Below are 14,219 nucleotides of genomic sequence, written 5' to 3' on the forward strand. Positions count from 1 at the left end.
CCTGCCTTTGTTTGCGGGTAAACGGGTTGGTTTCTGCGCTGGAACGAGGACAGGGATTAACTCGGCTGTTGGATTTGGTAAACTATCCTAAAGTGCCTCGCACCTTGCAGTGGTTCCACAATTTTTTAAATCCCCCTTAAATCGGAGTCTGTGGCGGAGCTGCTTTGATTCAACTATTCGTGGGAAAAGGGAAGCGGATCAAATCATGGGGAGGCACTCTAACAACCTCCCCCAACTCAAACCGTGTTTTACATTCCGGGTGTTGTGGATGGTTCAAGCCTTCCTGGACCTGGCCGGCTCCCAGGAGATTTACGCGCCACACTCGATCCGGGTGGAAGGCGACGTGACGCTGGGGGGGCTCTTCCCTGTGCACGCCAGGGGGGTCCCGGGGATGCCGTGCGGGGACATCAAGAAGGAGAACGGCATCCACCGGCTGGAGGCGATGATGTACGCCCTGGATCAGATTAACGGCGACGAAGAGCTCTTGCCCAACGTCACTCTGGGCGCCCGGATCCTGGACACCTGCTCCCGGGACACATACGCGCTGGAGCAGTCGCTGACTTTTGTGCAGGCGCTCATCCAGAAGGACACGTCGGACGTGAGGTGCACCAACGGGGAGCCGCCGGTGTTCGTCAAGCCCGAGAAAGTTATCGGGGTCATAGGAGCGTCGGCCAGCTCCGTGTCCATCATGGTAGCCAACATACTGCGCCTATTTCAGGTAGGATCTCTCTGCTCTGACAGACACTCACTCAGGCACAGCCTTCACCTTCTTATGTAACTTCACATATCACATGAAGGAGCCTCAGTGGAGCAGGTTCACGCGCTGTGGGTCTGCTCCGTCTCCTATAGTCTCCACAACACTATCCACAATCCGATTTGCAACGGATTCCTCCACAACAGACCCCTCTCCTCCACTCCCTCGTTCTCCCTCTTACATTGCCTGCAGTGTGGGGCTGTGAGTTGGTGGTGTGTGTGTCTGCTTGTGGTGCGGCTGTGGGGCTCGGTCAAGTTGAAACAGCAGGTGTGGTGACTGTAATGAATAGTCCAGAAGTGCACCACATCAGCAATAAGTGCAAAATGCAAATCACATGTTTCTGCTGAAATGATCACAGCATTGGTCTGAGATCTGCGATTTGACCTGTGTGTGTGTGTGTGTGTGTGTGTGTGTGTGTAGTAACCACATACACAAAAATAAGACAAAGAAGCAAGTCAATCATCATTAAAATACTGCTCTTGCTTGACTCTTGCTTTATCAAAACCAGGAGCAGAGTTCAATCTGTACCTCCCTGGTTGGCGTTTGTATAGGTGGGAAAGTGTATTGAATGGCATTAAGGATGTTCCACATAATTATTCATGAGCTTTTTTGTATTGAATGAATGTGAAACTCATCATCATCATAAAGTCTTGTTTTTTATGTATTTGTGTATAATTATTATTGGCAGAATTTTGATCCTGTTAACTGATGCATAACTTACTTAATTAATTGAATCATTGTCTTAATATAGTATAATTCTCTACATTATTTGTAGTGACATAGATGGAGAAAGATTAAAGAAACGCAGAAGAAGACAGAAAAGGCAATGTGTGCGAGAGATGAATGGGACCTCATGTACGTAGTTGGTGACGTGAGCGAGAGATATGAGCTGAAGATTTGGAGAGAGAGAGAAAGAGGGAGGGAGTGGTAGTTCCTCTCTCTGTATATGACTCTATGCCGGTTTTTTTAGTCTGTTGTTGGACAATTCATTATTCTCTCCTTCATCCTGCTGATCCACCACAGCTCTTCACAAACTCTTCAAAAAATGTGTCATAACGAGAGCAAATTATCTAAAGTTAAAGAGTCAAACAGTCACGTCCCTCTCCTCACAGCTCCCACTTAATTTCTCAATGATTCTTATGATGTAAAATTTCTTTGATATACTTAAGGAGCAACATTCAGAGTTAGTAAATTACTATGCACTCCTTTTCCCGCACTGTCAGATGACCATGGCGCCATTATTGGAGATAAAATAAAGTAATTCTGGCCTCTACATCCAACCCCAACCTCTGATTTACCCCAAATGAGGTGCTGATTTACTCTAAAGGTCCTTCATTCACTTAATTTTTCAAGTCTTGTATGGAACTCTGCCATATGCACAGACCTCTCAGTAACTTGTGTTTGCTCCTTTGTGGACCTGTGGCCCATTTTAAAACTACGACCTTGAGCCAAACGAAATTCAGACACTCCCCCCCCTTATTTTATGGACTGTTTAGGATACTTGTCTTTCTATTTATTTATTTATTATCCACAGCTTAGAAACTTTTGTAAGCTTTGCAGAGCTTTGGCTTTCAGGCCAGCCTAACTCTCCCCATAGCGGAAAGCTGATTTTGAAAAGAATTTAATGTCCAGGAAGCTTCAGAATTTAATGGTGGCTAAGCCCTGGATGTTTTTAATAACGGGCACTGAAAGGCTCTTTCACACTGGGGGCTGAAAGTGTGTCTTCCATCCCAAATATTTCAGGGCACACTGCACAAAGATGCTGAGGTCTTCCGTTCATATTGTGTGGCTGAAATGATAATAATAATAAAAAAACAAGTTAAACCACAACCTCAGGTCATGTGCAGATAAACAAAAATAAATTATATTTTCAGAGGAGCATGCATGATTGCCTCTTGTGATATTAAACTGTGAAGAGTTCTCACAAGTTAAAAGGAAAATTCATTAAAAAAAATTCAAAAATTCAATAAAAAGAATTCATACAGCCTTATTTTCTGTGTGAAGATAATTGGATTTGCATGAAGTCATCCACATTAATCATTTATCTGATACCAGCCTTAAGCATCAGCTCTTCTGGATATTCACCATCATCATGGCAACAGTAATAAATGTGGTAAAGTTTATGAAATGGCATAGCTTGGTATAATTATAAAAATTGGTGCTTCTTCGTGGTCCTTTGTTGTTGTTGTGGTTACAAGAAGAGACGCATGGTACACCTCATAGTTAAGTGCACACTCCAAAAATTGGAAGGTAAAACAATGGACATTTCTTACCCCCAATGACTGCCACCTCAACTACAACTATAGAAAAAAGGGAAGGATCATCAGCATATCTGCAAATTTATATTACCAGTGGCAACAATTGTGGGCTGTGACGGTGCTGAATGAAGTCTGATTTCAGCTATGTCACTTCGCTTTGCTCCTACTATCATTACCGTTGCCTCTAGAGGTCGCCTTGCTGTAAAACATAACTGTCTGGTCAGAAGCTACTTCACAGATGGTCTATAGACTCTTTTTGTAAACTGCAGGACATCTAATCAATTGTAATTCTTCAGAATGAAAGTCTATATCAGATAACTCATCAACTCTCATCAAACTCTTTTTAATTTGTCTTGCACATAAACACTCAGATCTGATTTGTGCTGTTTATAGCTGAGGGGCAAATGGGTCAGACACTGAAAAGACAGGGAGGTGTGGCTGTGAGGGTGCCAGGAAGCCAAAGCTGGTTGCTGCTTCCCTATAATGCAACACTGAGTGGAATGAAATGGGAGGGGTAATTATTTCCCCCTGTGATAGAAAAGTCATCTGTTCCACAGCTGTTTTCACTTCATTACACCCCTGATGTTTATAAATGGCCTAGTTGGCATCGGACTGACACAACAAACACATTAAGGCTTCACTCTACGGACTGCCCGCACCTCTGCCCCCCTCTCAAGTGGATCGTGGGCCAGGTCAGAGCCAAAAAAAGCTTTTTACAGTACATGTAGGGCAGTTGTGCAGCAGTAAACAGGAGTTGTGTACCTGTGTTGAAATCAGAGTGATGAGCGGGAAATCCTGTTTTTGTTCACCTCATTGTCTTTTTCATGATACAATTCCTGTAGCCAAAAATATCACAGTTAAAAATCTTCATGTGGCATCAGTGAAGCTTTAATGATGGAATGAAATATTCATGATGAAGCTGAAATTGTCAGAAACAGGAGCAAGATCATCCTCAAACTACATTCGCTTTAATTTATTTTTTAAAAATGAAATGAGAATCTTACTTTGAAATATTTTTGATCCAAACACCATAGTTGTTAAGAGCAGGATTTCCATTGCCATTACTGGACCATCTGATAATACTTAGTGACTACAAACTAATATTTCATTTATCAGTCGTTCTGCATTGATATGATAGTATGTTATTTATAAATATTGTTATGTTTACTCTGTGTTACCAAGTAAACAAGCAGAGTTTTGTGTGTTTGAGGAGTTGGAGGTGAGTGGCCGACAGGTGGCTGGAGATGGAGGTGGGGCTAATTAGTATATTCATACACCTGTGAATACTGAACATATATTTTAATGGGGGGAATATGTCATTTTTAGGACAAGAGTTTTTATGGGTTTGATTGACACTTCGACAAAATGTATCTGTCACATTATAAAAAATGTTTCACAGCACTGATTTGTAACAGTTCAGGAAGATTATGTAGCCTTGCTGACAGGAATCACCAGCGATGGCACGAGCACTGTGCTATGTTTACATTTTGAGCTGAGATAATGTAGAGTTGAAGTACAGAAAACTGTTCAACAATTATTTTAATGATAGATAAATTAATTAATGAAGCTTTTGAGTGGTATTTGGTCAAAATAAGCCAATTAAATAAATTATTGGGAATTTCAGGCAAAACAAATATTTATTAACCAAGAAGATAATAACAGCAGCTTACCTGTTAATGAAAATAAGTGTTAGATGCAGCCCAAATGTGAACACACTTCTACTCATTGCCTTACACCGTTTGACTCAAATCTCATCAGGTTCTTTCCTTCCCCCTTCTTTTCTTTTTGTCTTGTTTACCTCCTCCCTCTCTGTCGGGGTGTGCTTCATTAGGCCATAACACCGGGCGTCTCAGCACAGGTGTACACCAAGGAGCAGCTACAGGGTCATTAAACTCCCCCTGTCACTGCACATAATGGAGCATACCCCCTGTGTTAGCCATAAATTTTTGCAAGCATGAGGGCAAAATGAAAATACAACCGCTCCCCATCCCTCTCCTATAAAACAAAATAATAATGTGGCTACATGTTCACAGCAGCCTTTAATGAGTAGGGGTCTTGTTTTTAATTTAGAGGGTGGGTGCCAGATCATTAGATTGGTGGGTGGGTTTGGGTGCTTTTAAGGGATAAATCATGATATGTTTTGTGAGGGTGGTAATGGGAGTTAATGGGCAGGATGTAAGCCACAGCTCATTAGGTACATACAGTGTATTATGACTCTGCCATATGTGACAATATTAATGTTGATACCGTGGTGTTGGTGCTTGTGTTAGAGGAAACACTTGTAGGATCAGGGTTTTTTTCCGCTTAGTTCAAGAACAAGGATGGGGGGTTGGTTTGGTGCTTCTCTCACATTATTAGATTATACATTAAATTAAATTACATTAACAGTGCAAAGAAAATCACAGCAGGGATTTTTTGTGTTTTTGACAGCAGGTACTATTAGATCTGAGGAGACATGGTTGGTGGAAACAGTGGCATGTGTCAGGTGGTTTATAAATTACCTAGAAATATTGTGATGATATTGTAGAGTGGGTATTTACAGAAACTACAGTTAATCTTCATTTGCATAAAGTGCAGCTAAATGAGATTGGGCTGCAGCTATTGATTAATTTTGTGATAGATAGGATATAAGAGGAAAAGCTTTTAGTTGTTAAGTTGTATTGAGACAGTTGATTATAAAAGTGGTTTGGATTTTAAATGGAAAACGAAGAAAAAGGGAAACTCGAACTACACTTTTCAAGCCGATTTCATTGTTGTGAATTTGAACACTTTATGATTTACTTTTTTTAATCTCTCAGTGATGTGCTTATTACAACTCTCCCTGAAATGAGAAAAGAACACATAATTGTTGTAGGAGAAGTTATTATTCTGAATCTCTCCATTAATCCCTCCATCTCATAACGATTTTATTTACTTAAAGCAGAAGTAAGTGATATATTTGTGTTAATATAACTAAGTCTTAAATAGTTATATCTTCCGACAGCAATCACTTACATAGAGTGTTTGGTCTGAAACACGGGTCTGTCAGTCCCTCTGCTCTGCTCTGAGCCGAGGAGAAAACATTTATCGTATCCTACAGTTTTTATCCAATGAGGAGAGAGAACGGCATGCAGGGCTGTGTGTGCAGCCAAGGAACGCCGTGAATGTGGCGACGTAGGGACAAGGACTGTAATGGTGCGTTCAAGGAAACTCGTATTTTTCCGACCGTGAAGTCGTACCAGTTCGATCTGGTACGAGTTCACCGGTCGGAAGTTACGAGTGGCCGTTATAGTGACTTTCACCGGTAAAACAGGTCGGAAAAACACGAGTGGGTTGCCTGGAACGCTACAAAGTCGTAAGTTGTGACTTGAAGCTGTAATTTACAATTTCAAAAGCCTGCCTGGAACGCAGCATTAGCGAAAACGACCGGACCACTTACTTCTGCTTTAATTTAATATTTCATCTTCATCTGACCACTTAGGTTTATACAAACACTATGGGGCCCTAGACCAGGTGCAGTCTAGGCGCAGTGCAGTTGCGCCGCGCCAACGGGGTGTGTCCACCCAGACTTTGCAAGTTTCATGCACGGCGCAGTCCGGCGCAGGCACTCCCCTCGTCCCTCCTACCCGCGCAAGTGGGAAAGAGGGAGGAGAGAAGGCGTGAAGTGAAATCCTGCTCTTGGGACATCCGTGGCTGCTTTTTAGTCCCAGTTCGTCCCTGCTGTGTTAATTCAGGTCAAGTTTGCGCCGGCTGCGCCACCTTGCACCACGCCACGAAACTAGGGCCCTATAATTCAGTTGCTAACTATCTTCCTTCATTGTCAGACTTGACTGAATCAGCAGCTGACTCACATCCTGTTTTCCTGCTGTGGCATGGCTGGAGGTTAAACAGACTGGTTTACCTCGACTGAGTCTGACGTCACACAGCATTAACCAGGGTTTATCATCCCAGTAGGTTTAACAGCCGTCAGAAGAAGTATATAAACTGCATGACAAGAAGATTCTCCATTCAAACCGAAACAAATCCTGTTAGCTGGCGTGGCTCTGCTCCTGCAGGCAGGACAGCCACCCCGGCTGTTCACTGTGGAGTGGAAATACTTTCTATGGAACTCAGGAGAACAGGCGATGTTGTTTAAATGATGATGATCAGACCCGGGTCAAACATTGTTTACATAATACTGCATCAAAAAATACGACTAGTGGGTATATCAACATAAATATTGAGAATCAAAGAATTTAGCATATTAACAAGTCTTGGGTGACTGAAGCTTGCAGGTTTAATGGCTCATTTGAAATCACCTCACAGGAGCATGGTCCCTGCAGGGTGAATCCCTGGAGGCGGTTAGTCTCAGTAGTGAGTGTGGGTGTCCTCTTGGTGCTGCGGTTCCATTTTTATGCAGGTCGGGTGCAACAGACACAAAAGGAGCTTTTAAACTGTGACGAAAAGGATTGTGTAAGTTTAGGTCACACCATGTGAAACTGTGCGAAGAATGAATTCCAATATATTTTTTTGACGTTACAAAGTCACAGGAGGCCTGACTGCTAATTTTAAGTCTCAGTTTCTGAACATAGGCTTTGTGCATTTCTCTGTGGACTGAGGCTTCAATACTTTCCAAGTATTAATATAAAACCTAGAATTGATTTACACACACACACACTACAAATGGACATCTACCCGTATGGAGCTTTAATATAAATATCTACATACTGTATGGAGCTATGATATTAGCACCTTTATATTATGTGTGACCTTTAACACAATGGGCAATTTCTTTTTACTACCATGTGATGGGCTGTTGACTTGTCCAGGTTGTGTCCTTGCCTCTTGTGCAGTGCATGCTGGGATAGCTACTCTATGCTGCAGGGTTCCATGAGCCTGAGCAGGGAGACCCAGCTATAAATGATTGAATCGATGAAGCAATTTGAACTGGATTTATCTGAAACTCCTTGATGTAGACGCTCCTTCTAGACAAATCTGCTAATTCTATTTCACACACACTGCAGACGGTGAGTAAAGGCTTTGCCACTTTCTGGGACTGTATACGGTATTTTGGGCACCACACAAACTCATAACTCTTTTTGTGTTGACCCATATTCATTGAAATGCCACGAAAAGAGTGCTGATTCATTAAAAAACAACAGCCACGTTGGTTTCAGATACCCCTGCCTCCATCACCACCTCCAGGTGGGAGATGCAGATGTCGTGCTAAAAGACGATAAGAAGGGGAGCAGTCAGTTACATTTTTGAGGTTGTGATGAATGTCAGAGCAATCTGGAAAATTGTGCTTGGCAAAAATGAAACAGCAAAGGGGCAGAAATGATTTTTATCATTTCCAACTCTGTTGCCTGTTGGAAGATAATTTTCCTTTTACCTCACCAAACAAAATGCCACAAATGAATATGAATGAATTCATTTTAGAGCTACAAACAGTGTGAGGCAGCATTTGTATTAAAAGCAGTATCCAATTTAATCATACCACACATCATAGTGTTTTGTTAATGAAGTCGCTGCAGGAGTGGAATAAATTGTATATCACTGTATATCATCACATAATATCACAGCGCAACTGCTCTAATATTGTAACTGCAAAGTGGCTATTTTTGCAGTCAAAGTGTGGAAATGAATAATAAGAATCTGCAGGTGTTGGAAAGTAAAAAAACATTTAAAAAAAAAAAACTGCCTGAGGCTCATAGTCATGAGTTATGTATGTGTGACTGTACTGTATGTGACAGGCAGGTGACACTTGTTTAAACTGTGTGGCTGCAGCAGGTCATCAGCTCACAGTGGAGAAGTTTTAACAAAAACATTATTATCCAACCAGTGACTGAAATCTTCTAACCTATGTGTGATGTACTAGACAGCTGTAATGGTTGCAATAGTAAACAAATGGACTGTATCACATCGGTGTACCTACCATTGTTGGCATAGTTACTACAATAATGTTCACGGCTTTCACAGCGTTTAAATAAGTATGCCTAACTTTTTCAACATTATACTCTTCTTGCCATTAAAAGGATAGTTCACCATTTTGGCAAATTTGCCTATTGGCATGATCCCTATAGTCACTGTGGTAGGTTCATTACCTTTAATTATCTGTACATGTTTGTTTTGAGTTCCGCCAGGCAGAGATGTGAGCTGCTCAGCAAAGGCAATGGAGGCGAATGGCACGGTGCCCTGGCCCTCATCAAACTCATCAAATACACAATCCAACAACTCCAAAACACTCTTGTGGAAAGTTGTGACTTGCACATTCACCACACTATGAAATAATAGTGTGACATTACGGGAGAGTGTGGTTTCGAGGCAAATGCATAGCCGGAGCTACATTCCAGACACGGCTGCTGGGCGGAGTGATTTCAAAAGCGCCAGTAGTTGCGAGTATTTGCTTCGTGTGTCGTAATGTTACATAATTGGTGAATGGTGAATGATGAATGTGCAGTTCACAACTTGTCCACGAGAGTGTTTTGGAGTTGTTGGACTGTGTATTTGGTGATTTTTATAAGGGGCAGGGGACCGTGTATCATTACCTCAGTTGTGTTAGCTGAGCAGCTCACGTCACTGACATCTCAAAACAAACATGCACCGACAATTAAAGGGACAACGAGGAGTTTTGGAAAAGCGAAGCGTTTTCACACTACATTTATGAGCCTCCGTGCGCACCGTAAAATTATTTTGACCGGCGCAAGACGGACTCATGTTTTCATTCATCAAGAATTAAAGTCAGAGGTTCAAAGAGGTTCACATACCGTCGTAGTTCCGACCGTAAACGGCGATTCAGCTGCGTTATTCTCATGACTCGTTGCGAAACCGAAAGTAAAAAACGCTGGTCGGCTCGACCAGCATCTCCGCCACCACTAATAATAACAAAATAACGATAGAGACAGAACGATATATTTATCGAAAATGGGCCCATTAACAAGTGTGGGTAGCGGAGATTCATCCACATTAACGTGAGACTTTTTTATAACCGAATAGAAACTCCGCGTTGTCCCTTTAAAGGTAATGAACCTTCCCTATGACTACTGACTACTGTCGATCTATCTAATGGGGGCGGGACTAGATAAGCTTTTGCTTCTCCCGCTTTCCCTTTCGGCCATGTGTATTGTATTATTTGAACTAAGATGAAGATGAAGATGAAGTGTGATGATGATGATTTAAATTGACATGCCCGAAAAAAACAAATTGATTGATTGATTGATTGATCCCTTTAAGGTTAAAGTAATAACAGCTACCTTCACATGAAAAATCATTCAAAATCACTGTTACATATTGCAACATGATGTAATTATACGGGACTATCATACTCCAGGGTCAGTATGAACCAAATTATACGTGGTTTGAAAAAGTCCTTAAACTTTTAACTTTCACTCAGACAACACTGCAGAAACCCTAGAAGGAGGAAGCAGCAAACAAACACTTCCCTCTCAGGTTTTTCCTTCCTTGTTTTCCTTGTCCCCCCCCCCTCCCCCCATTACTACCCTCAATCCTCTTGTCACAACCTCACAAAGCTGCAACCCTTGCATTCTATTAATCCAGTACCCAGGAGAGAGAGTGCATCCACTCTCAGCTGCCTCTTTTCTTGTTTGGGGCGTTTCTGAACCACCTCTCAGCCTGTCACAGCTGCTTGGGAAGCATCTTTCCCCCTGCTGTCCTTGCTAAGTATAAAAGAATTGCTTTGGTAGACTTAGTCAGCCCTCTGAGGTGCACGCAGCCACACAGCCGCCCATCTATTACAGGCAGAAGAGCTCCTGTGGGTTTGGACACCACTCAGACTCTGTTTCCCTCGTTAGTTGGTGCAGTTTCAGAATAAAAAGCCTTGATTTAGCTTGTTGATACTGATTTTACATCAGCACAGGGTGAGTACTGAGTTCAGCTCAAAAATTCTCCCTCCAACAGGTTCAGGTTTAGGTTACTTTTTTTGTACCCGTAGATAGATTTGTCCTGCAGCGAGTTTCACACATAAACATTTAACATTTCATCATTCACACATAGACCAGAAACAATGACAAAATCAAGTAATAAAGTGCTCAAGGCTCCACTAATGAACACACAGATTCCTTAAAGACAAAATGACGAGAATAAAATCAATTTTAAAAAAAGAGTTTAAAACCCTTAGCTAGCTACAATAAAGTAATATAAATAAATATATCCTATGCACATTATCTAGTTACAGCTTCTTCAGCTCTATGATGGCAGCAGGACAAAACTGTTTCTATAACGTTTTGTCTTACATTTGGGGACCATTTACCTCCATCTGGAGGGGAGAAGCTGGAATTCACAGTTCAAAGGATGAGAGTCATCATTTAAAATAGAAAAGGCAATCCTCTGTAGCTGTCTAGAATACAGGGATGCTGGGGAAAGCTGAGACTCACCAATAAGTCGAGAGGACCATTTAACTATTTAGTTAAGGGCATTTCTCTCTTTTAAGGATGTGTGACCAAACCATGACACCAAAGAAAATGATAAAACCGATTAGGTAAAACATGGTCATACTAGTTTGGTCAATATGAAGACTCGAGAGCTTCCTTAAACGGTGCAAACGTTGTTGACACACATTGTATGAAGGATGAATTACTCCATGACCAAAAATAATGAGCTAAAACATGTTTGGCCTCATTTCAGCCCTTAATACAAATGGTCCAGAAAGATTCTCAACTTTATACAGTTGAAATCCATTGTAGAGTCCATGGTCGTCTGTGCAGCAGGTTATTATGAGAAAGTATTTTGTTTAACCCAAGTCACGCTTTCAGGGACTTTAATCAGCAACAGTTGAAGTTATAGCACTGTATGGCTCATTTCAACACTTTGCCATAGTGATGGAAAGCAAAGATCACTAAAATAGATTAAACTAAACATTAAATGGCTGCTTCACTACAGGAAACAAACGGCCTGACTGTCTGTGACTTCAGCACCATGGACAGTGTCATGGTTTCATCAGCACACAGCACACTGAGGCTGTGGCTGCAGAGGGAGGACGGAGATGAACAACAGTCTGTGCTAATAATCCATTAAACTACTGATGTCGTCACTAAATATATACAAAGTAACATGACAAAAACATAATAACTCTTTATTTATTTTATTTTGTATTCATTAATATAGGCCTAATGCAATACAGGGTGAGAACACATAAACAAACACAAACAAAACAATGTTGGGCTTAGATTTTTTCTTTGTGTGTGTGTGGGAGCATTCACCTGTGTATGTGTGAGTATTGATTTTCTTCGTGAGATATTTGGGGGTGAGAAAAATAGAAAAAAAAGTAGTGAGTATTAACAAAAGAAAGAAAGAAAGGAGGAAATGACAGAAGAGAGAGAAAGAAAGAAAGAAAGAAAGAAAGAAAGAAAGAAAGAAAGAAAGAAAGAAAGAGAGAGAGATAAAGTAATGCAACCATTAATGAAACCATCTCTTCAACCATCAGGGTTGTTCCAAATCAAGTAAACTTAAAAGGACCTAAAGTAGAATTTGTGACTTCATGGAACTTCCACCAGGATGTCAGAGTCGCTGATATGGTTATTATTTTAACATGTTTAACATTGGTGGTTTTAGAAATAATAAGGCTGAAATGGTGATGTTTTTACAAAATATCTATTGTGAATATGTATTGCAACTGATTGGTGCTGCAGCTCCTCCCTGTGCCTTTGCTCTCTGAGGAGTTGTTAGTTTGACCCTTGGCAAATTGTTTTTCCAGTAAAATTTGGTTGTGATAGAATCAGGTGATCTGAACCATGATCGAGCAGCTCTGACAATGTGGCAGTGATAGTTTGTGATTGTTGTTGTGACGAGTAGTCCCTCATGTTAAAGAGTTTGAGGGCACTGGATAATTCTATAAAATAATTGGTAAGGTGAAAGCTGCATATGGTAAATTCATATTGTTGAGGAAGGATTTAATATCATCCTGAGTTGGTTTCATTTCTGGTAGGTATAATTTCATATAAAAAATCTCTGAAAATCTGATTCTCTTCTGGTGACTGTGTTGGCTTCCCTGCTGAGTCCTCAATGGTAGAGATTGTATTTTTTTCCTTATTTTGTTGGATTAGATTAACCAAATATTTTTCCAGATTTATTATTATTATGATATTGTTCTTGTCTGAGTCTGCGTATTAAGGATTGAGTTTTCTTGTTTAAGATTTCATTCAACTGAAACTTATTCTTCCTTAGTTCATTTTGTATTTTCTCTGTCGAGTTATTTGCACTGATGTGTTCAAGTTGCTTGATTTTCATTCCAATTCAGCTTCCTGTTGTTGTTCCATCCTTTTTTGTAAGTGGAAAATGAAATAATAATACCTCTTAAAATTGCTTTACCTGTTTCTCAAATAATAGACAGAGATGATTCTGGTGAATCATTTATTTCCAGGAAGGATGCCCACCCTTTTTTAATGAGATTATTGAATTCTGGATCTTTGAGAGGTTATGTGTTGAAGCGCCACCAGGTATTGGATTTATGTGAATCCTGTATTCCATAAGAATGTTACCAGGGAATAGCCACTGATTAATATGGAGTGGATCATTGAATCTGAAATATTTGATATTGAATATTATCTTGCAGAAGGGTGTTGCAACCGCCAAAGATCGCAAAGACCAACATCTCTCATGAACTCTCATTGATAGGTGCATTCAATTGACGTGTTATTTCTATCTATTGATGGATTGATGACCGTGTTAAGATTGCCTCCTATAATGATTGGACCGTTATAATTAGCTGAGATGATGGACAAGAGGTTATTGAAAAAGGATGGGTTGTCAGTGTTTGGACCATATACATTGCAATTGTGACTGTGCTATTGTTGATTGAGATTTTATTGATGATAAAACGTCCTTCTTGATCTGTAATGATAGAGTTGTTAATAAATGAGACTTTATTGCTTATTAGAATCGCAACCCCTCTTTGTTTTGTTTTCTGTAATTGGCTGAAAATACTTGGTTAAATTGTAATGACTTTAATTTGTTGTGGTCTGATTGGGAGAGATGTGTTTCTTGTGACAAATATTATATGTCCGCATGTAATTTAGTGAGGTGTTTAAATACTTGTATTATTTTTGCCTGAGAGCCAATTCCACTGATTTCCCATGCTGTGTATGTGTATGTGTATGTGTATGTGTATGTGTATGTGTATGTGTATGTGTATGTGTGTGTGTATGTGTGTGTGTGTGTGTGCATGCATGTGTACAATGAGGTAAGGCATAAAAACAAAAACAAACCACAACAAAAAAAGGAAAAAATTGCTA

At 40.5% G+C, this 14,219-nt stretch overlaps 1 protein-coding gene across 1 annotated transcript in view; it reads left to right on the forward strand.

Moving 5' to 3' along the window:
• Nucleotides 1-205: 205 nt before the first annotated feature.
• Nucleotides 206-14,219, forward strand: part of grm7 (glutamate metabotropic receptor 7) — a gene marked incomplete at both ends in the record, with an annotated part of 327,441 nt that continues 313,427 nt past the window's right edge. The window contains one exon of the mRNA XM_083972506.1: nt 206-718. Coding sequence (XP_083828632.1) covers nt 206-718 — 513 coding nt within the window. The remainder of the gene's footprint in view (nt 719-14,219) is intronic.

This window comes from Trachurus trachurus, assembly GCF_905171665.1.
Source record: "Trachurus trachurus genome assembly, chromosome: 5".
Lineage (NCBI taxonomy): Eukaryota > Metazoa > Chordata > Actinopteri > Carangiformes > Carangidae > Trachurus > Trachurus trachurus.